Source organism: Populus trichocarpa, chromosome 3, assembly GCF_000002775.5.
Source record: "Populus trichocarpa isolate Nisqually-1 chromosome 3, P.trichocarpa_v4.1, whole genome shotgun sequence".
Lineage (NCBI taxonomy): Eukaryota > Viridiplantae > Streptophyta > Magnoliopsida > Malpighiales > Salicaceae > Populus > Populus trichocarpa.
The window spans coordinates 19,526,730-19,550,584 of record NC_037287.2 but is presented as its reverse complement, the minus strand read 5'-3'; the positions used below and the strand labels follow the sequence as shown (position 1 = coordinate 19,550,584).

At 33.6% G+C, this 23,855-nt stretch overlaps 4 protein-coding genes and 2 non-coding genes across 8 annotated transcripts; 1 reads left to right on the top strand and 5 right to left on the bottom strand.

Moving 5' to 3' along the window:
- The first annotated feature begins 1,399 nt into the window (after positions 1-1,399).
- LOC7462806 (WAT1-related protein At5g07050) lies at positions 1,400-3,993 on the top strand. The gene is made up of 7 exons (XM_002303916.4): positions 1,400-1,714; positions 1,811-1,873; positions 1,991-2,107; positions 2,235-2,484; positions 2,598-2,759; positions 2,868-3,019; positions 3,476-3,993. The coding sequence occupies exons 1-7, from the start codon at positions 1,512-1,514 to the stop codon at positions 3,747-3,749; spliced, it is 1,221 nt and encodes a 406-aa protein (XP_002303952.4). The 5' UTR covers positions 1,400-1,511; the 3' UTR covers positions 3,750-3,993.
- Positions 3,994-9,443: 5,450 nt separating this feature from the next.
- LOC7460267 (65-kDa microtubule-associated protein 5) lies at positions 9,444-16,052 on the bottom strand. The gene is made up of 11 exons (XM_024597050.2): positions 15,754-16,052; positions 15,306-15,512; positions 14,753-14,998; positions 14,456-14,671; positions 13,949-14,101; positions 13,682-13,841; positions 12,957-13,108; positions 11,608-11,695; positions 10,710-10,783; positions 10,550-10,624; positions 9,444-10,048 (listed from the first exon to the last, which is right to left on the bottom strand). The coding sequence occupies exons 1-11, from the start codon at positions 15,832-15,834 to the stop codon at positions 9,788-9,790; spliced, it is 1,713 nt and encodes a 570-aa protein (XP_024452818.2). The 5' UTR covers positions 15,835-16,052; the 3' UTR covers positions 9,444-9,787.
- Positions 16,053-17,152: 1,100 nt separating this feature from the next.
- Positions 17,153-19,150, bottom strand: LOC18104659 (protein ALP1-like). Its single transcript, XM_052451690.1, has 3 exons — positions 18,140-19,150; positions 17,793-18,024; positions 17,153-17,699 (listed from the first exon to the last, which is right to left on the bottom strand). Exons 1-3 carry the CDS (start codon positions 18,851-18,853, stop codon positions 17,248-17,250), a joined length of 1,398 nt encoding a protein of 465 aa, XP_052307650.1. The 5' UTR covers positions 18,854-19,150; the 3' UTR covers positions 17,153-17,247.
- A 534-nt stretch (positions 19,151-19,684) lies between these two features.
- On the bottom strand, positions 19,685-23,658 carry LOC7468860 (uncharacterized). Of its 3 annotated transcripts, XM_052451290.1 has the most exons (6): positions 23,175-23,658; positions 23,046-23,097; positions 22,219-22,251; positions 21,329-21,654; positions 20,578-21,224; positions 19,685-20,491 (listed from the first exon to the last, which is right to left on the bottom strand). In XM_052451290.1, exons 4-5 carry the CDS (start codon positions 21,647-21,649, stop codon positions 20,586-20,588), a joined length of 960 nt encoding a protein of 319 aa, XP_052307250.1. In that variant the 5' UTR covers positions 21,650-21,654; positions 22,219-22,251; positions 23,046-23,097; positions 23,175-23,658; the 3' UTR covers positions 19,685-20,491; positions 20,578-20,585. The 3 variants fall into 3 exon arrangements, with proteins under 3 accessions (XP_052307250.1, XP_052307248.1, XP_052307249.1); XM_052451288.1 differs by having other exon boundaries at positions 21,329-22,251; XM_052451289.1 differs by lacking the exon at positions 23,175-23,658 and having other exon boundaries at positions 21,329-23,132.
- LOC127905151 (small nucleolar RNA snoR20a) lies at positions 22,555-22,644 on the bottom strand. The gene has a single exon (XR_008058903.1). It is a non-coding gene; the product is annotated as a small nucleolar RNA snoR20a (small nucleolar RNA).
- Positions 22,715-22,789, bottom strand: LOC127905150 (small nucleolar RNA snoR64a). The gene has a single exon (XR_008058902.1). It is a non-coding gene; the product is annotated as a small nucleolar RNA snoR64a (small nucleolar RNA).
- Positions 23,659-23,855: the final 197 nt, after the last annotated feature.

Sequence of the window (23,855 nt, the reverse complement as noted above, 5' to 3'; positions counted from 1 at the left end):
GTTTTTGAAAAAAAATATTCTTCAAGTTATTTTTTTTATGTTTTTGAATTGTTTTGATGTGTTGATATCAAAAATAAATTTTTAAAAAATAAAAAATATATTATTTTAATACATTTTAAAATAAAAAACATCTTAAAAGACAATCACTAACACAATTCTAAACATTGAATATATTATAATTGTTAAGATTATAATGTAATAAAGGATTATAATTATAATGACACATTACATTACATTAAAAAAAGCTATACAATGAATCATTGTATTATTGTGTAATTATTCATGGATCTGATTGCAAATTTTTTTTTTATTATAAGACCAAACTTTAATACACACACACACATAAAGAATAAGAATCTTGTCAAATAAGGACTAATTTGTAATTAAGAATTAATATAGGGACTACAATATTTCTGACCACAATATTGAGAATCACTTTATGTTCTAGCTCGCTAGTGGTTGGTATCTTCGCAAACCGACACATATTCCATTCTCATGATAATCCCATCTCAGCTTTTGAAGCTAATTAAAGCCACCTTACTGTATATTTAAAGAAAAAATTAAAATCATATCAAGTTAAGCAAAACTAGATTAATTTAGTCGATTTTAATTTTTAAGTCAAGAATTATGTATCACATAAGATGCATGAATAATAAGATTCCCATTTTGATGAGTAAGAATATTATTAATGATTATTAATTAATACTTAATCAATTTTTCGTGAAAAATGAATCTCACATGATGTACTTAGGGTTATATTTATATCCAACGGTCTAAATTTAATATTGCATTTGTGTCAAGGTAGCCCACCCCCACTTTCTCTTCTTTTTCTGCCTTTTCCCCCCCTAATAATTCCTTTTAAAAAATTGCCCTCTAATTATAGGTCACTGTAACCTTACATCACTGACCATTTAGGAAGGATGACTCAGATACTCACTACTCTCTGCTGCCACGCGTACCCCACCTTAGCCCTTTCCCTCTCTCGTAGCAAATATCATAAAAGAAAATTTAATTAATAAACAGCAAAAATCATCAACTATTTTAACAAAGTGGATAAATATGATTTTTTTTTTGTCATTTTTCATGTACTATTTTCACGTCCATACCATTATTATAAAACTCAAAGTTATTTTTTATGTTCATAAGAAAATAAAGAGAAGTCGTTAAAAATCTAGCTTGATACGTAAGCTAAATTAAAAACTAGTTAATTTTTGTTTTAAATCAAAATGTTTTAATTTTTTTTTTAATTTTTTTTTAATATTAACATATATTAGTCTATTTACTATTAGCCGACCCTTATGTTGTTTAATAACTATGATTCATTCACTTGCCAAAATAAAATAAAATAAAATAATATGAAATGTGTAGTTACCTCCACAGTATAAATACATGTGGCTAGCGCTAGTTTTTCCTTAGGGAGAAACACAACCTTCTTGAGTTGTCCTTCCTCGTTCTCTTCCTAAGTTTCTCTTTCACTAAAACAAAAGGAATCCCATCTGTGTCCAGAGAAAATGAAGAACTTAGGGTGTTGCAGCAAGTTTCTTGAGAGTTCTAAGCCCTACTTTGCCATGATCGCCTTACAATTTGGTTATGCTGGCATGAATATTATAACAAAAGTGTCACTTAACCGTGGTATGAGCCACTATGTCCTTGTGGTTTATCGCCATGCCTTTGCCACTGCAGTCATTGCTCCATTTGCTTTGTTTTTTGAGAGGTTTAAATCAAGACTCATACATGTCTTTTGTTTAATCTTGAGTGTAATTTACTTTCAAGTTATCATGATCCTTACAAACCATTTGTTACATTTCAGGAAAATGCAACCGAAGATCACCTTTCCTGTTTTCATGCAGATATTTGTCCTTGCCCTTCTTGGGTCAGTCTTTTGCTAAACATTTCTTGTTGAATATAGGTTACAAATTAATGTGTACTATAGCTACTATATGGTTTATGTGCCTTGACACTGAAACCAAGTTTTACTTTCATGTTGTAGACCTGTGATAGACCAGAACTTTTACTATGCTGGTCTGAAGTATACATCCCCAACTTTCTCCTGTGCAATGAGCAACATGCTTCCTGCTATGACATTTGTCATGGCAGTCATATTCCGGTAAGCCTAGCAAACCAAAAGTCATAATCATCATCAATATCGCTTCTTTAATTAGGATTCTTATTTGGTGGTTATAATTTGAGGTCAGAGTTTCCTCTAATTAAAGAGATTCTGGATTTTGTTGCAGGATGGAGAAACTGGACATAAAGAAGGTGAGATGCCAAGCGAAGCTGCTGGGAACTCTAGTGACAGTTGCCGGGGCAATGTTTATGACCTTATACAAGGGTCCTATTGTAGAGATGCTGTGGTCTAAGCATATCCATCCACGTAAATCCTATGTGACTGATACCACAGGGACGACTGACAAAGACTGGTTCAAGGGCTCCATTCTGCTTATCATTGCTACTCTTGCTTGGGCTTCCTTGTTTGTTTTGCAAGTAAGTGATGATGCAAAAATGAAAAGAAGATCTGCAAGGGTCCTATGCTTCTTTCCCCCCTTTTCCTTTCCATTCATGAAAGTAATCAATATATTTTTTGTATGACATGATAGACCAAAGCATTGAAGACATATAAGAACCACCAGCTCACTCTCACGTCACTTGTGTGCTTCATTGGCACCCTACAAGCTATTGCTGTGACATTTACGATGGAGCACAAGAGCTCTGTTTGGAGAATTGGCTGGGACATGAACCTCCTTGCTGCTGCCTATGCTGTAATTCTCTCTTTCTCTGTATATACTTTTTTTCTTTGAATTATGTCTAGGAAAATGACTAAGTTTTGTTTCCTCTGCCCTGTTTTTTCCTTCTTTTCCAATGTTTAGGGGATAGTGACATCAAGCATCTCATACTATGTCCAAGGATTGGTGATAAAGAAAAAAGGTCCAGTTTTTGCTACTGCTTTTAGCCCTTTGATGATGATCGTTGTAGCCATCATGGGTTCATTCATATTGGCAGAAAAGATATACCTTGGAGGGTAATTTTCCTCTTCTTCTTTCACTTATTTTTATTTTTATTATTATTAATATCACTCTTGCATGCATGCATATACCCTTTATTTTTTATATCATATTTCGTTAGCGTCTTGAGATAAAAAAAAAAATACATAAGAAATAGAAACAAATATACTTTCAGTACAAGTAAATATATCTCATTTGTACTCCATTATTTTTATCTTTCTTTCTCGAGATTCTTAAACATGTAAGAATACCTATTGTGATCACTTTTTACTAGTCTCAATAGAATCTCTCATGAAGCACAACAGTACAGTTTTTTATTTATTTATTTATTTATTAATATCAAATTAGCATCAATTACTACTGCATGATTATCATCAAGTCTTGTAAATAGATTATTTAAGTGGATTCCCCTTAATTAATATTATTTAATCTACTCACAACTAATTAGCTTAATTACGTTGGCATGGGTGCAGTATTGTTGGTTCAGCCTTGATAGTTATGGGCCTATACTCAGTCCTGTGGGGAAAGCACAAGGAGAAAATGGAGGTCGACCCGGAGGAGATACCAGAACCAGTAAAGGGTATTCAAGGAAATGGCAATTCTATAGTAGTGATTGAAGATATCGAAGCTAATGAAGTTCAGTTGCAGAAAGCAGAAGCCAACAACAATTTCTCTGCGATGGCCATGAGCATGCCCATGGCCCTGCCAGACCTTCCACACAAAGAGAGCCAAGAGCCAAGAGCCTAGCAAAGAGGCCAGAATGGATAAACGGCCGGGAGATGGCATTATTTTTTGCCCTTTTCAATCCCCCATTTTGCTAAGATCTTTTTTAAATTTATATATATGTGGGGTTTTGATGTTTTTGTTCTTCTTTTTTTTTCTCTTTACTTTGTTATATGATATGGTATGTAAATCAGTGTTCTAAGGACAAGTACTGATCAATATGATCGTGGAAATTAATGAGAGGACCCTAAAGTCTCTTTTCACAAAATTTTGGGTCACTGTGTGCCTCTGATGATCAGAACTTTCTATTTATTTGGTACTCATGATTTACACGTGGCATAGAACAGAGTTGCTGGCATCTGATGCAGATTCCACTACTGTAGTGGTTAACTTTTTTATTTTATTATTAATGTGTTTGTCCAAACTAGCTTGCGCGTACCTCGACTAATCCCACCGGTCCTGAAGTTAACAACCATATAAATCTCCAGTGACCATCATATTAGTAACCACATGACTCGAATCTGAGATCATAAAAGAAATAAATTTTTTACTCCCAAACTCTTTGAAGTAATTAACTTATTTGCACACGTAATAGCTCCTTTGTTTCTACTATGCATGCCGTGTGTGTTGCTGTCATTGTTTTGTTTTAAATTATAGTTTTAAAATATTTTATTAATCAAATTTGCATATTAATCTCACTGAAATTTGTTTTTAAATTAATCTTGATTAAAATAAAACTATAAATTATAGCTTTTTTTAATTTATTAATTAAAATATGAAACGCATAGTCCTGTTGATGTGCTAGATGCTCTGAGAATCTTAAATATTGCAGCCATGTTCTTGCATCTGATTCCACATGTGTGACAAAAAAGCATAGGATCTCTAGCTTACCATGTCTTGATGACATAGTGAGAGACAATTTGGACACCATTAAAAAGTAGAAAGATCTAGTTTGATCTATCAATATTTGCTTTAATATTTTTATTCTCTTTTCTCTAATTTCCTAGCATTAGATTATAAGGGTGTGGTTGCTGACAAGTAGATCACTATCACGAATTTCACGAATTCCATATTCTCGTTTGATCTATCATTTGATCTTGATTTCCCTCCCCTTATGATTGATTTTTCTTCTTCAAAAACTGTAAAGATTTTGGATAGAAGGATATAATTGAGAATTATTTTATTAATTAAAAAATCAATTGAATAACAAAAGGTTATTAGAAGCTCCACTTGAGATTCGTTAAATAGTTTGGGGACTGATTTGACGTTTTCCAAGAAAAGGAACTCCATGAAAACCTTCTTTGAATCTCACGAGCCTAGCTTTCATTTCAGTTAGCCATATATTCTCACCATGCTGCGAGCTAGCTTGACAATGGCCTATAAATATTCTTGGGCATGGACTACTTTAAGTCAATTTTGATTTCTAGAGAGAATACATGCATACCATGAAGCTAGCTAGCAAGGCATCAATGAATAATATTTTTTAGGAAAAAATCTTCCATGATATATAAATGAGTATAAAAAATATAAAACCTTAATCTAAAAAGTCTAAGACCCTAATTATAAATTATACTTTTATAGAGAATGTTCTCATCGTGCAACAAGCTTTTCCCAAGTAAGAAACTTTGTGCTAACTTGAAAGATAAGATTTTTATCGCATGATGGTATAGATATCGTGCCCATGTTTGTATTTCGCATGCTCTAAGAACCATTACATGTATTGCTTTCTTCTTTAAGCGAAAATTACTGTTGTGAAATTTGTCCGGGTAAGGTTTCACATCAAATAAAAAACAGAGTTAATCTTCATCAAAAACTTTGACTGACTTGCGATTCGATTGATAGTTAAAGTTCATTGATTTTTAATATATATATATATGCCTTTTATTTTATTTTAAATGGTTTTGTTTTAATTTTTTTTTAAAAAAATTAATTCGAGTTAATTCAGATATACCCGCTTAACTCATAATCCGGACTTCAGGTTTAATATCTATATTGAAAACACAGTACCAATAAGATGGATTTGTCATTCAAAAAAAAAACTATATAATTTGTCCCGTTTGCAATTTGTAGTGAGTTTAAATTTTTGGTCTTTTGGCGTGGTTTCCTTTGATTTAGTTGCTGAGAATAATTCCTCCAACTTTACAATTTTTTTCTATTAATCAAGTCTTAATTTTGTAAAATTATAAAATTTATATTATTTTAGCCTCAAACATATATATTGACTATTTGATAATAGTATTATATTTTTCTGAATATTTTTACGAAAATAATAGTACTTGTCTTTTAAAAATTCCATTTTGCCATTCCCTATGGTTCAATAGATAAAATCCTATTTAGAGAAGAAGCTGGAGAGCAAACATAACCAAAAGAACTCCCGGCGAAGATATGTTAGAAAATCCATCCTCTTGTCGGTACATGAAAACATGTTTTAGCCTTACCCAAAAGACATTCCATGCTCTTATATGCTTACTAATTATACCCGAAAAAGAATATCAAAAAAGAAAGGAAAATTCAGTGTATTCCTTTCTGCACTTGTCATTTTCAATATTCCATTTATGTAATGTCATAAAATGAATATTGTATCATTGATTCTTGGCTGCATATTGTAAAACATGTCAACTTGTGATATTATTCTAGCTAGCCGTAGAAATGGGTCACCATTTTTCATTCTCTAATGGAGTATTTTCGAACTTTATTCAAGGGAAACAATGAAACCAAGTGTGATGTGCTAAAAATTAATATAAATTATATTTTAGAATCTTACCCAGCAGTTTAAGCTATTGAGTTGAGATGGTTCTTTGACATAGTATCAGAGTCTTAATAACCAAACGATCACGGGTTTGAATCTCACCATCCTCATTTATTTGATAAAAATCAAGCATAAGGTAGTGTAAATCTGTGCAAGTTTCAAGCCCAAAGGGTTTTTACTTGAGGGGGTGTGTTAAAGAATAATATAAATAATATATTAGGACTTTACCCAACAACTTAAGCTATTGGATTGAGATGATTCATTGATATGATGAAATTCAATTCCTTCCTCTTTTCTATCTATAGTTATTAAATTCAATCCTAGAGTCAACTCGGTATGATGCTCGGGTTATTGATCAAGTGGATAACTATAGTTTATAAAAAAATAATTCAAAATGATATTATTATGATAATATTTTATAAAATCAATCAAGTTTTAATTGGGTTATGAGTTGATCTATTAAATTAATTCTAAATTGACTTTTTTTATACCCAACTTGAGCTAAAAATAAGTAGACTAAAATTCAAAAGCTCGACCGAACTTAATAACATTGCTTCTGCTACAATATAATTTTTCGGATACGAAAAATAAAAGAGAGAATCCGATGATTTATGGCCACGAAGGTAACACCATGACACATCAAATATAGAGTGGTTGTCGTTTTCATCAGATAGATAACCCATCGACTGAATATGAAATAACCAGAAGTACAGCTCAATGCGGATAATGTAAACAGCATATAAACCCACTTGAAACAATGTTATCCACACCACAAATCACTTGAGTCGAATGTCCAACATCATTTGACAACGATTCTCCACATAATTCTACATGTCCTGATTCCAGATGTATACATTTGTTTTCATCATGTCCTAATCCATGAAGATATATATATATATATATATATATATATATATATATATATATATATAATCTTCTTTGCCAATAATTAACTACTATACGTTTAAGAAATGTTATTAATTAAGGTTGCCTCGACGTTGTAGATCACACGCTAAAATACAATTTCAATTGGATATTCCAATTAAAATAATAATATTCTTTTTTTTTTCTAGTTTTATATATTCCAATTTTGCGCTTGTTTTTTTTAGTTTAACATGTTTTTCAAATTATTTTTTTATCCCAAAAGAATGTTAAATTATTTTTTAAAAAAATATTTTTGATAATTTTAGTGTATTGATGCTAAAACTTTTTTAAAAAAAATCTAAAAAACATAATCTTAATGTATTTTTAATTAAAAAATATTTTTACAAAAAGCATTGACATATATACACTAAATCTAGTTTCCGTGGTTAAGTTCTATACTATAATAGACAAGAAGAACGAATATATGGAGTTTCTTAATTGTCAAATCAATCCTTAAAAATGATTATATATATGAGATTAGTGAACGTGATCTACGATTAATCCTGCTTGCTTGCTTGCACAAAACACTTCGAGATGATTTTTAATTAAAAGAAATGTTTCTTGGAGATGGCTGGCATCTAAGACTTTGTTTCTTACTGCGTTTTACACTATAATATTTTTGCCTACTGATAACTATGTATAATTATTAGGAGATCTCTTAGCTATAAAATAATAAGATCTGATTAAAAGGGAATCTCGATCCATCGAATTTAGCAGCCGTATCTTGTACATAATGGAGAGAATAAACCTAATCTGAAAGGAACCCAAACTTGATAGTGCTGCAAATTCTACTGCCATATCCATCTAGCTAGCAGATGAGGTCACGTATGAGGGAACTTATACCTTCTTATGCTGTCAATTCTGCGAGGATTCTCGGCCTAAGATTCACAGACATTCCATTGCCAATATCATGCTTTATTCATTAATCTTTGACAAAAACAAAGCCAGACAAGGTTCCATACACATTACAATATTGCCTCAGTAGTTCACAAAGAGAAGCAACATGTGATAAAGTGCTGGTTTCCATTGGTTGCTTATGGTGATCATGGATCTGATCAAGCACACTAACTCAATTTCTATCCACATCTTGTTAATTTCTTGTCTCTTTTGACAACATAAGAACGCAAGAGAATCGAACTCAAAAACTTGTGGTGGAAAGGACTTGTTGATGATCTCTCACTTTCTATTTGATTTGAAACACTTAACACCACCCTACTTTTCTTTCTTTCCCTCTTTCTCCAAATCATTCTGACCATGAATTTTCGATGTTGGATAACATTATTTTTTACTGGTAATCGTGGTTGTTTTTTAAAATTTATTTTATTTAAAAATATATTAAAATAATAATTTTTTTATATCAACACATTAAAACGATCTAAAAACTATAGTTTTAAAACTTGATCCGGCGTGATATGTTGACTCGGCTGGCCTGGAGCTGGAACCGAGTCGGTTTTAAAAAAAAAATAAAGAAAGGTAAAGATCTGGGTAACTCAATCAAAAACCAAGACTATCAGATGACTTGGTTGACTTGGCAAGATCCGGATAAAAACTCAATTGCAACATGTTGGTTATTTTTTAAAAAAACAAAAATGATGTAGTTTTGATTTATAAGAAAAAATTAAAAAATAAAAATTCTTAATTTTCTTAAAAGTGCTTAGCAAAAATAAACAGTGGCTTTAGCATGCACCCCGCATAGCTTCTTCATTCTCTGGCCATTCTAAGAACTGAATTCAATGCTCTTTCTAGAAATAATCGAGAAGTGGTTTAATTTATATAGCTAGGCAACGACACTTCTCTTAATCATAATAAGGGTTATTAAACATGACCAACCCAGTAGGTTGATTTAAAAAACTCAATACCTGGAATTTGATTCAAGTTGAATTTCTAGTTAAATCAAATAAAATATTCACCTGATAAAAAGTCTAATTCAAACCTAACTAAATCAACACCGAGAAAACAACTATAATCTTAATTGAAATGTCTAGCAAACTTGTAGCTACACGAAGTAACCCCTCTGATTGAAATCCGAAATCTGTTCTCATACATTTCAGAGCTAGAACAAGAAATATTATTTATTGCTTTAATTGCAACTTGAGTTCATTGTAAGACAAATTATTTGTTTTTAAAAAACAAGAAACTCAAACTCTAGATCTCAGAAGTCAGAAGTCAGAAATGCATGACTCTTATAATTAACTGAATCTCAGAACTGTGCAAAAAAAAAAATTATACTCTTAATTCAGGCTAATCCGAGTACGCTTCTGTGATTATACAGACAAGTTGACACCTTTCTTCTCATTAACAAGAGATAATTACTAGGGGAAATGAGAATTGTAACCAGCATCCTAACTGTACGGTATCATTTACAGTAGGTCATAAGCATGTGTACAGACTAGCAGCCCCGGGAAACAGAATCATCCTTCGGAAGGGCGACATAGTTTATCGGCGTTACATTATGAGCCCTGCTCTCTCTACGTTGCTTTCCAGCTGAGCTTGCATGATGGCCAAAAGGAGTGACCCCGCGTCGTGCAGTCGGTGTTCCAGCCATTGTGTTGGCACTGGTGCTCAGACCCAAGGGCTTCTTAATCGCTGACCTTGAACCATAAAGTGCCTCTTGTTCTGCAGCAAATTGTTCTTGCAGACGTTTCTGCTCCTGAAAAATAAACCACGGTGAAAAAAAATGTTCATGACTTTTAGCTATTTTTTTCTTTGTAGGTGAAAGGCCTTCGGTTAAATCGACAGCATGGCTGACTAATTAAGCAGTTCAAGCATAATGAACTTCAGAGACTGGGGGCAACAAAAATGTTCATCCAGCACAACCATTATTTGCGCTTGTTGGATGGACAAAGCAACAGATTATTTACGCTTTTGCAAGCACGACATTATAAGAACAGTGAAGGATGAGTAAAGATGGAGCACCTGATTTTTCCATGTATGTTCGTGCATTTAAGATTTTCAAGCATCTCAGATACCAATAATTATAAAAGTAATTGAACATCCTGGTCCATATTTTTCATTTCACTGCTTCGGTAGATTTGGATTGAAACCCTCCATAGCCCAAGCTAAATTAATTTACTAGTGGAGCTCAAAATCATGGGTGAAGCAAGAATGGAAAATTTGGGCATAGACAAGGAGTAGAAAATATAAAACATACCCGAGATCGACGCTTCTCCTCTTCCCTCTCCCGTCTTAACACGGTATATTCCTCCAAGGTATGTAAGAGGGGAGCCTGCATTACAGAAACGACTTAAGGATGGAAAATTGCTCAAGCAATTTATTGTTAAATTAGACAGCAAAGAGAAGTCTTGAGTCACCTTGTAATATAAGAAAGGGACTTTTCTCTCCAATTCCCAGGCCTTGACTTTAGAAGTCAAACTTTCAACCATTGCTAGACAACAAAGATATTCAGGTTTGTAAGTTCCAGCTCAATTCTCAAAAATGACAATCTATTTGTCACAATGAAGTATTATGCAGCAAAAACAAATAATAATAATAGCAATTCCTATGATTTAACTCTGCATTCTAAAAACCTGGGTATTAAAAAATGATAACAGCAATTCGTATGATTTAGCATTTTTATCAAAGCAAGAATAAAATTTCAACATTTTGTTTTGTTTTGTATGCTCAAGCTTGTCAATTATCATTGATAACACGATATTAATAACTGAACTTGTGAGCATTAACACATGGTTAATGTATCAGATATCTGTTCTGTCTTTGATTTTGAGCATGTACAACTTTGTGTGGCAAATGGTAATCAGAAAGTCTGTTTACCTTTCCCCCACTCAATTTCATATGATGACCAATTCTGCACGGTGCACACAATTCTCAAATTTTGTATTTATAACAATTGCCATTTGCCAGACAATTTGCACAAGTAGAAACACCTCACCTCTATTCTTTTCAATATAAAGACATAGATTATAGAGAAAGCAAGTTCCTAAAGGGGGGTGAAAGTTGGCTACAGAACATGCTTTGGAGCTTGGATAATAATTTAGACATTTACTGCTGTTGGCATCTACATGCTCAATACCTTGTTACTTGTTACTAGCTTTCTTGTACCAAACATTATAGTTCTCCCTAAAGTCCAGGCTCCATTTCATTTACAAGCATAAAAAATGCAGCAGTAAAAAATTATCTGTATCATTTCTATGAACTTCTACATGTGTCATTTTTTTTTCACATAAGCTCCATTGTATTAAATAAACTCACATGGTATTTTGCTGACCAGAGCCCGTGCTTTCTCAGCACGTTTCAGATTTCTGTGTGCTCCTCTTCCCGCACTATACCGATTATCATCCTAGCAATATAAGAAAAATTGTAAACACTCAGCAGCGTCAACCATTTCAAAAGAAGTTTTACTCTAAAAGAGAATAAGATTCAATGATTTCAACTGGTGGAACATTGACTTGGTGCAATAATACAATTGAAAACCAGGTTCGGGTGTGGGGGGACAAAAGATTACTTTTGGAAATACTCATGAAAGTTCAAATTTGGTTTAAATATATTTCACTGAAGTCCAACGCCCCTGTTTGCATCCTGATAATAGGAAGAAAAGAAATGAAAAACAACTGGTCTTTTCATTTTCTCCCACTGAAATAAGCACTATTGCAACCTGCAAGTTATCACAAGCATAGGCCTACAATACCTTTCATAAAGAGAATCAGTTTGCTTGTATTATTCGACCCCCCTAAAAGTATATTTCATGAAACTAAAAGGAGAATAGGAAACAAACAATGAGCCACTTTTTGATGCTAGATATAATATAAGGAGTTGACTGTAATAATGTGTACTGAAGTAACGTGATAAATGAAAACCTCGCATGAGCTATGGGAACTGAAGTAATTCAAGATGCAGTTGAGAATTATTATTATTAGGGAGGTGTCAAAATGTCAGTAACTTGCTGTCAAAGAGTAGATGGCAAACCAAGAGCTCCTGCTCTGAGCAGAGTGATTTTTGTGCTTGGAGAGAATATGCATAGAGCTCATATCCAAAGTTACAAACATGATATCCCATTTAAAAGCAAAGAGATATAAGCATGAAATGATTGTTGAAAGCTGATCATTTCAGTTGTAACTGATTTGATTCCCGCTACTTGACATAGAGAAACCATATCAACTTTATAGCTTATGGATGTTTTCCTGTGGGAGTTATTGGGTTTTAAAATGAAGTGCATCATGTCAAGTCTTATGAGTTTCAAGTATTCAACAATTACAGTAAACAGAATATGCGGAGGGTAAAAGTCCAATTTCAAAATAGCAGATCATAAAATTCTGTGCAAAATAATTACATTACTAAAGAAACAAAATAAAGAAGTTCGACTGGGGAAGAGGCAGCAATGCACACAATAACACTTGTGCATGTTTTTAAAAAAAATGGAGAAATTATCCACAGATATGTAGTGGTTCCCAGTTGGAGGACCATAAATACAAACGAAACCTAGCATATGACCCAATGTAGTGTATGGATGTTTGCGACTGTGCTGGGCAGTAGAATGACAACAAAAGAAATAACCTCATATCCCCAATCCGTCAATTATAATTTAACTTGATAGAAATTACCTTTTCATATTCATCAAGCCACTGCTCTTCCTCAGATGCAAATTTCCATTTCTCTACTTTGTCCAATATATCCTTCCGACTAAGAGCTTGCTCTTTGGCTTTTGTGATTTGATCATCCATGCTCGCAAGCAGCTCAGACATTTCAGCATTACCTGTAACACAGTTTGAATTAGAAGAAGATCAACAAATCAAGCATACAGAGTAAACTTGAATAATCAAAGCCACTTTGTTGATTTTTGTAGTCTTGAAGTCAAATAAAAAGAATCAAATAGATAACATGTACAAAACAAAATCAAGAAATAACTTAAAACCCAATCTGCAAAATGTAAAAAAGAAAAAAAAATCATTAAAAATTAAGAACCAGTACTCTGAAAAAATAATCCTGAATAATATTCTTGGACAGGCACGGAATCAGACACGCAAACAACAAGCAGTGCATTAAAATATGCATATCTAAATGATGAAAAAAACAGGGATAAGGTATGAAGGGCATGCCATTTGCAAGAGGAAAAAAGAATGCCTTTTTTATAGTAAAAAAGACCTTAAAACTGTCCCCTGCCACATGGGCAGAAAAATGAAATGGCAAACAAGTTTTGCTGAACCCTATCAAAATAACCAGAGCAATCAAAGCTCTGACTCAGATGGTTGACATGTAAATCCAGTCCCTTAAGTGATTCAGCATATTAGTAAAAAAAAAATTAAAAAAAATAAGTTTTGGTTGAAACCAGATTCTATGAGGCTGATGAGAATCTGCCTCGCTGCATCACTATCTACATCCATATGAACTCCTCTATAGATTTCCTCCAGCTCATTCTGCCGCTTAAACACCAACTCCTTCATCTTGCTGGCTTTGAGAGCATTTAATCTCTCAACTTCAACTTCGGTCTAACAATGAAAATGAAGAATTAATATTATTTTCAAAAATAAAAAGACCAAGCTTGATGAAATATAGAAATCCTGAGCTAGGCAGTAAAGGAGAAAAAGAAAGCAACCTGCTCAATAACATCAACAGCGAGGCACCCTAGTCTGGATACATTATCCACTGAGGCAGAGATTAAGGTAGTGACATGGTCCAATCTTCTCTCGTCAACAGGCGTGTCCATGAGGTCCCATAGCTCTATCAGTTTGTGTCCAAGACCTTGAAGCTAAAATAAGACAAAGCCCATGAAAAAAGGGGGAGCATTTAGTCAAACTTCCAACAAGGCCAACTGTAACAACATATTCATATCCAGCAGCAAACACACTTGAAGGCACTAAATCTGTGTAGGTTATTAAATCACACCTAACAACTTAATGCAAGCCTTATTAAGCAGTTTTGACATGTTGATAAAAATCAGCATAATTAACAAAACTTGCACAACTTCAAGCTAATACAAAACAAATGAGCAACAAACAGTGTTCCGCAGAAAATAATAATAATAATAGCAACAAAAAGAATTTCTTCAGCAGGTTTGCAATTGAAGACCACAAGTAGAATTAAAAGTTCACTGTTATCTCACCTTTTCTAGCCTTTGTTGCTTCTCTTGCTTCAGTGAATGTATTGTGCTTGTTAATCTAGCAAGTGTGTCATTGCTAATGCTCTTTGATTGAGCCTTTGACGGATCACTCAGGCTAGGATGAACATCATTGACAGTCTTAAAGAAATCGATTGACATCACCACAGATAGATCGTGGACTGTTTTAATGCTGCTGTTGACCTTTTGTAACCGCAAACTCTGAAAATAAGCAAGATAAAGTATGAAACACGAGTGAGATGAAATCTATATTACAACATATTGCAGAATTATCCAACAAACCTTTTCATTTTGAAGTTCCTTAAGGTGTGACTTTAGTTCCCCCAATCTCTTCACTGTCAGATCACGCTCATCAATTTCTGGGTCAGCAGAATCAAAAGACCGGTCACTGCCAGCTATTTCTGCACAAATTCGAGCTATCTGCGTCTCTGTCTCATAAAAATCCTTCATTCTTTCTTGCTTCTTCAACCTCAATTCATCCAAAACAGGGTTTACAGCAGATATTTGCTGCTTTAGTGGGCCCTTTCCCTTCTCAAAACAGAAAATAAAAATAAAATAACCCAATCAAAACAAAATACAAAGAAATGAGTCCTCAAATAAAACCCTATATGCATAACAATTGAACAAAACAAAAGCATAGAACAGCAAGTTGAACCCATTCATTTTTATTATTTAATTAAAATCTGAAAAAAAAAATAACTGTATGTTCGCAGATATTTCATAACCATCTTTACCACATGTTTTCTTTTGTTTTGCTCCTTTTAGCCCAATTACTCAATAAAAGAACCATTTATTTCCTCAAGCAACAATAACTTCGATGCTAGAAAGCACAAACCGGTGAAAACAAGGAGGCATTTTCCTCGAGTGCAGAAACGAGGTTTGCGATTTCAGCTTTGGCATCAGCCAACAATTGATGCAAATCAGCTTTATACTTCCTAGTGTTTTTAACCTTCCTACGGTAAATATCAAGGCATTCTTGCTCAAGCTGTAGAAGCATCTTGTCCCTCTGGCCATCGTTCTCCCCAATTTCATCCCATATTATCTGGATAATTAACAGCATCAATCACAAATGAACCAATCAATCTAAAAAAAATTGAATTATAACGATCAAAATGTACAACTAACTCTTCTCTTTCACAAAAGAATTAGGGTTTAATCCCTTCCACTTTTCACTCAATTAAAGTTCAATTACTTGAATTCCACACTGCCAAACACTAATTACAATAAATACATTAAAGTAAAAAACAGAAATTAAAAAAGAAGCGAAGTAAATAATGAAGCACCTGCAATTCGTGAAGGAGAGAGGCGCAAGTGGTGCGAGAAGGAGAGACAGTGGTAGAAGAAGGTGGGGGCATAGTTGTCATTTTCGAAAAAGAGAGGTGCTATAATTTTTTATGAAAAACTTGAAACCCTAGAGTCAGATGGAGAGAGAAAGCGTTACGGGTGTCAGTGCTGTTGTGTTGTTGCCTTTTATGAATGGCTGATTGTGTTTGCAGCAGCAGCAGCGTTACATTTGGATTTTGGATGGAGAGAAAGAGAGAGGGGATCCCAAGGGATTTACTGATTTTATGTTGGCAAGTTAAGAGGGAGAATCCCATTTTGAAAAGTAAGGCTCGGATCTTTTTAGATTTGTTTTCGCGCCAAATATGTTTTTATTTTTTCATTTCTAATTTTCCTAACCAAGTCTGACGAGTTGATCAAAAAAATTTATAATTCAAAATCTAATATACGTTTTAAGTTGAATTAATTTTGATATTATTCTAATTAAATTTTATTCAGATTATATTGATTTGGCATTAAAAAAATTTTAAAAAACTAAAATAATTAAAATATAAATCCTGGTTAAACATATAATTTTTAGATTTAAAGTTCGTTTGATATTATAATAATAATTATTTTTTAAAATAAATATATTAAAATAATATTTTTTTATTTTTTAAAATAAATTTTTAACATTAACATAATATAAAAATTTAAAAACATAAAAAAAATATTTTAAAATAAAAAAAATATTTTTAAAACATAAAAACAATAACTATAACATTATAGTTTTTATATTAGAAAATTGTGTATTTAAATATAATAAATTGTGCGTAGAAGGGTTTGTTACCGTGTAGTTGCCATTTTGATCTATTTATTGGATACAAATCTCATTCCTCGAAGATCACATTTGTTGGCTTTCATGGTTTGTAATTATTCATTACTCTATGATTTTGAAAATATTAAATTAATGTCTCATGAATGCTTTTCTTTTGTAGTAAATTTAGGTGATTTGATTTGCTAAAGATAGAACAAGGTATTCACAAATTCAAATGACTATAAACTATTGGTTTTTCAAAACTATGAAATCGACATTTCTCTGATTTAGAGTGTGTTTGGTATTGTGGTAGCTTTTGTGGTTGCGGTTTGTAAAAAGCAGTTTCATAAAAAGTACTTTTTGTGAGGTTGATTTTTAAAAAAATTGGTGTTTGGTAAAAACTGTGGTTGAAGTTGTGGTTTTAAAAAAAGCAGTTTTAGGTGTTTGGTTACAAAACTGTGGTTCAACAATTGTGGTTGAAAAAAAGCAGTTTTGTGTTTGGTAAAAACCGTGGTTCAAAAAAAAATTTCTTGTATTTTGTTAATATGGTTTGTGTTTTATATTTGATTGGAATTAAATATTTGATTAGAATTAATTAAAATGACATGTATAGACACATATATATAATTCCAAAACATAGGTGTTTTGTAATTATGATTACATAACAAAATGAAAAATTGTCATACATTAATGTACTCTTTTATTGTTCCATCAAACTATTGGCAATTCCATCGCGTACAAAATCCATACGTGAAGGCCTCTGTGAGCCTTGAACGGCCGAAGCCTGAACAGTATCAGGCAAAAAGTCATCTGGAATCAAATTGGGGTTGCGATCATACTCAGAAAAAACTGCATCATCTTGCGATCTCCTTCTAATATAATTATGTAGTGCCATTGATGCAACTACAATTTCAACTTGTGTTTTGTATGGATAAGCAGGCATGTTTTGCAAAATTCTCCACCTCTGTTTCCATACCCCAAAAGAACGTTCGATCACGTTACGTAGTGACGAGTGTGCACGATTAAACACTTCTTTCCGACCACTTGGTTGTCCACGACGTCTAAATTCTTGGAAGTGATACCTCTCGCCTTTGTAGGGACCCAAATATCCATACTCGTTTGGATATCCAGCATCAACCAAATAGTATTTTCCTGAAAAAAATAACATTGTAATTTTAAACAAAACTAAAAAAAATAATTATATTCCTTCAATTACCCAATCTTCAATTTAGTCAAAATCACAACCTTCTGGAGGTTTTGGAAAGTTGATAGTGCTATTGTCAATAGCCTCCAGAAAAATACGAGTATCGTGTGCACTGCCTTCCCATCCTGCCCACACGAACATGAATTGCATGTCGAAACTACAAGCGGCCATTACATTTTGTGTTGGTACACCTTTTCTTCCAATAAATGGAATTTGATTTGCAGCTGGTACGCATGCACGAACATGTGTTCCATCAATTGCACCAACACAATTCTACATGCCACAAAAAAATTTATAGTACTCATATAAACATTTATAATATATTTCATACTCCTCCGAACAACTTAATTAAACTACTTAATTATATATATAAAAAAATTAATCTTACCTTGAAATGTGGCATAAATCTTGGATTCATAGCAATTTCTCTTGGTGTGCTCGTAAATTGTGGATCTACTGGTTTTATGATTTCTACAGCAAACAAACGTAATGATTTAAGCACTTCTTTAAAACATCTACTAACAGTTTCACCTGAATGCTGGAATCTTTCCTGCACTTGTCTATTTGACGCCCCAACTGCTATTGTAAATAGAAACATTGCCACCTTTTCAATAACGCTCATTCTTCTTGACGGTTTTAAGCCATGGTGCGTTTCCAAGTCGGTGCACAAACTCAACAAAGTTGTTGCGTCCATCCTGAACATGTTAACACTTCGTTTCCAATGACCTCTTAAAACCTCCGTCAACCAACGCATCCCTGTGTTATAGGAAACCATACATGGTTCTTTATACATATAATTAATATAATACGCGTTTATAGCTCCAGCTGTGCATAAATTTAATTTTTCCCTATCAAAATGCCTCCTTATAATAAATGCATCGTCATCATCACTATCACCGTCAATGTCGGCATCATCATCATCGTCGTCGTCATTACTGTCGTCGGAGTCGTTTCCATTACTATCATCTCCGGCACCATCAACTGAAGCACCATTAACTCCACAACTAGGATAATTAATTTGATCTACAATCCGGTTCATTACATCATCATAATTACCATCGAAATCTTCATTAAATATGTTATTAAATCGTGGATCATCCATAACTTCAATTACATGGAAACAAAAACAAAATTATATGTTGTTAATAAAAATATTTAAATAATTAAATAACATTCAATAAAAATACTATCATAGAGTTGGTGCGACATAAGTTTTTTTCCATACCTGTAAAGCCAGCAAAAAAGAAGTATTCTACTTGCTTCCTTGTATTTGGTGCAATTGAAAGGTTTTAGAAGCTTGTTATAGAAAGCTATGTCATTGTAAAATATGATGTACACATTCCTCTTTATATAGAAAATTTCAATCCTCTTTACGTATATTTTACAATTTTTCAGCTTTCAAAATCAGTACATTCACATGTATGCATGTGCTGTAAAAGTAGCATATAAATCATCTTTTACAGCTCATATAATCATCTTTTACAGCACATGCATGTACACCATCCTGACATGTTTAAAGGAAAAAAAACAGAGCTAAAACTCACTGAACCAGTAGGAAGACAAGCAACACAGAAAAGGAAGAAAAAACAACAACATTAGTCCCATCACAGCTCACGGCAACCATGAAAAAAACACAAACAATTACTGCAAAAGGGGTTGCTTTTTCAGACCTCACAAGCTAACAGTAGCTGCCCATTCCTAACAATTACAAGTCACTGAACCAGTAGGAAGACCATCAACACAGAAAAGGAAGAAAAAGCAACAACATTAGTCCCATCACAGCTCACGGCAACCATGAAAAAAACACAAACAATTACTGCAAAAGGGGTTGCTTTTTCAGACCTCACAAGCTAACAGTAGCTGCTCATTCCTAACAATTACAAGTCACTGAACCAGTAGGAAGACCATCAACACAGAAAATGAAGAAAAAGCAACAACATTAGTCCCATCACAGCTCACGGCAACAATGAAAAAAACACAAACAGTTTGCAAAAGATGTTGTTGTTTCAGACCTCACAAGCTAACACTAGACAGCCAAGGCAAAAACAGTATGCAACACGTCAATCTCTAGCTAACCAATTGAAAAAATTACTGCAAATGAAAGATACACAGCAGCATGTATTATGAAACCTCATGGCAGCAAAGAAAGAAGGATCAACAGTAAAGGTAAATTATAAGCAACAATCTGTCATTTTTTATTTGCCTTGGTTCATTTTTATCCCCCCCTCTCCCATTTGGACAATGAATCCTAAAGGGGTAAACAATGCAGCAAATATCATCAAATATTAAATTCGATGCACACATAAATGCTGCCTATTGATTCTTTATTATTATTACTCTCTCCATCTCATACAAAGCATATATCTTGGTTTCTCCTTTCATGCCTAATCTAACAGTTGCTAACAAATTGAAAAAAGTACAGCTAAGGAAAGAAACACAGCAGCATGTATTATTATTCCCAGCAGACCTCACGGCAGCAAATACAAATATATAGTTAACAAATCAGTTAAGGTAAATTACCAACCAATTCCATTAAAATGTCAACCATTGAACATTAACCATTGAACATTGTAATTCATTGATAAAATACAACATTACAACCAACAATTTCTCATACAAGTCTGTTAAATCCCGTAAAGCAGTTTATCTAGAAAAAGTTCATCAATTACCGCAAATACAATGCCTCGAACAAACTTCGGCAAATGGAAACTACTCTTTTAAAAACCGGCATCCCATTACTCTGCAACAATAAAACAAAACATGTATAAATATTGTAAGCACTTGAACATACTTAATTGATTAACAGTTAATATACTTTAGTAATACCTTGTCAGCTAAGCACGTTTACTTCGTTCATACATTCGCTGCAACCATCGCAACTTCTGTTGCATATCGCCCATACTGGACCACATTTCTCTTTTCCTTCTTAGACTAAGATACTCCGTAGCGAAGTCATGAAAATCATCGTCAACTGAAACTCCAGGAATGGAGTGCAGTTCAGCCATGACCTCGGGAATACTACAGCCTTCACGATCCATATTAACAGACGTCGAATCACTCTTAGTTGACATACTCTCAAGTAGATGATTGCACCTTGTCAGCAACTTAACACCAATTCCAGATGTTTTCTTCTTTCTACCTCGCACATCATAATGATCTCGTTCTTTTCTTTTCTCGCCGCTTTTTGTATTGGTGCTGCTAGACATATGTATCCCTCCAACCATTCGAGCCATATCAGTCTGGAAATCTGGAATCACATCTTCCTCCGAATCACCGCTGCCCTCTTCCAAACCATCATCAGCAATGTCGGCATTGCTTGTACCAGGATCAACACCACTGCCAGCAGGTACACCTGATGAAGGAGCCCATGCAAACGCTCCAGTTGCGACAATGTTGGAATACATTCGGTCAAATTTATTCTTTAAAGACGGCTCAATACCGACATGTCTGAATTTTTTGGCTCCTCTAATTTCCTGCATATAAATTAAATAAAGTAATGAAGGATCAAGACTAGTAAAATTTTAGGGCTGGAATTTGAAAATAATAAAATAAATTGTGCCGATGACAAGGAATGTACCTGAATTTTTTGTTTCCACCACTCATCACTAGCTGCAATTGTGCCTAATTCACTATTCCAGCCAACACCGGTTTCAGAAACCAGCTTATTCCATATCCTCCAATCCTTTTTGCATCCATCCCATTTGTTTTTCAATTGTGTTTTAGTAAATGCATGCCCAGTTTGTTCTTTAAATGATGTTATAAGAAATTTCCACCCCGGTTTATCGAAATGAGTATTAGGTCTCATTCCCATATCAATTGCCTTAATGCATATATCACAAAATATATGCAACATTTCCTTTGTCCAAGCAGCCTTATCAGAAGATTCAAGCCCTTCCATGATATCTTTTAAAACATTTAACAAAAGTTTGAAATGAATAAAAATGATATCAATTAAATTGTGGCACATAAATAAACCGTGGACTAATACAATAATAAAGCACTCAATGTTTAGCATTTACAAAAGCTGTGTGTTTGGCAAAAAAACATTAACCGTGCATGTATGTCAATGAGAATGTTCATGTTAATTTGTAATGAAATGTAATTGCAACCCATAAATTTTCAACTGTTCAGAAACTCAGTTTCAGCCATAATATTTGAATGATCATGCAAAACTTCATTGCCAGCATGCTGTTATCTCATCAAAAATAGAGGGAAAAAACAAACAGAACAGAATTTATTTATACATTCAAAGAAACCCAGCTTTCTTTCGCAGCATGCAAACACACAAAACTAAACAAAAAATTTTGATTTATAAATAAAAGTAGTCCTACATGACATGCTAATAGGAACTCATTACGATAATTGTCAATTGACGAACACACGGTAATTGATCATGCAAGTACACAGACATGTAATTTTTCATCTAAAACAAAAGAAAATGAAGATGGAGATAAGGCAGGAACTTACCTCAGTCTAGCTTGTTTGGTGATCAAAAAATTTCTGTTCAAAATAGCTTAAAAAGTTACTGTAAATATAAAGTTCAGTATAACATGGGAATTTTTGCGAAAAAGAGAGGAGTAGAACAACTAATCTGCTAGCTACCGTAAAGGAATCAAGCAAACACACATAAAATTAATTTTTTTCCTGGTTAAGGAATCAGCACAGATGAATTAGCCAGGGATAACTGTTATTTTTTATGTTTCTCATCATGCACAAAACAGAGTCCAAAGCAAGTTTTTAGCCTTCGAACAAGAAGATAGAAAACAAAATCTTGAAAAACAAAAAAAAACTAAAACCATTCAAGCCTCAGACCGTCCTAGTTCATGTATTAACAACAGTTTAGGCAGATCGATAGCCCTGCTTTAAGTGAAAATCAGGGTTTGCATCATTGGCTGGCAGCACAGTAATTAAAAAAAAACAATGAAAGCTGAGACTTGAAGACATAAAAGCAGAAAGATAGAGAGCATCAGATCAGTTTTTTTTCAAGCATATAAATCATAAGAACCCAAGAGTCTGAGCATTCAACAATTAAAAAGATTCGTCATTTGCCTCTCCAGATTGAAAAAAATAAATTCAAAGAATTGTTTAAATCAATGCAATAATTAGAAGAGGGGAAGATAGAGGGGGTTTTTGGAGAAGGTTCACGGCGGTTTAGGGCTGGGTTTTTCAGAAAGCCATTAGTGTCCCTTTTATAAAGATTTACAAATCAAAAATTTGTAATCGAGCATGCAGCAACAATGAAATTTTTCATCTAAAAAACTGAAAAAGAAGATGGAGATAAGGGAGGAACTTACCTCAGTCTCTGCGTTTTTGTGCTGCAAACCCCAGCGGTGTTGCAGCTGTGTTCTGCAAAATAAAAAACCCATTACAGAAATTAGATTTTGAGAAACATAAAAGAAATTGACAAAGGGAACGGACAATACCTGGTATCTCGCTCGTGGACCTTTCCCGGGACCAATCTCTTGGTTTTTTTCTGCAATTGTAACAATGGAGGGACGGATCGGTGACGGGTTGTGTTTGAATGGACAGAGGGGAAGAAAAGCTTGTCTGGCGTTGGTGGTTAGGGCAATTTTGGTGGTGAGGGAGAAAACCGCATGAAGGAAACTGATAGATCAACACAACACTGCTTTCCAGTGAATTTTTTGGGTTTTTTTTTTACCGTTGGGAAGAGTTTATTGCAAATTGATGAGGGTCTGAGAGAGAACAGTTGGGAAGCAATTGGAAATTGTCGGTGATGAGAGAGAGCAGAAACGCATGAAAAGCAAAAGATAATTGCTTTTCAATTTTTGTATTTGAAACGCAGTTTCTAATGGGACCCACGTCAAATTAACCTGCGGTTTGTAGTTAACCAAACAGGTGTAATATTGCTTTTTCATTAACCGCAGCCGCAGAAGCATTGCCAAACACTATCTAGAGTATGAGATAAATTGTTTAAGACTTTCCTTATCATAAAACGTACCCCAAAGGGTAGATTCAATACACAGTTTCAAAGGATGAGTTGATAAATAGAATAGTATATCGCATGGATATTTGATTAGAAAAATCAAAATAAATTAAATTAAATTTATTTACAAAACATTTTTCATGCTCTCCGTTTTTTAATT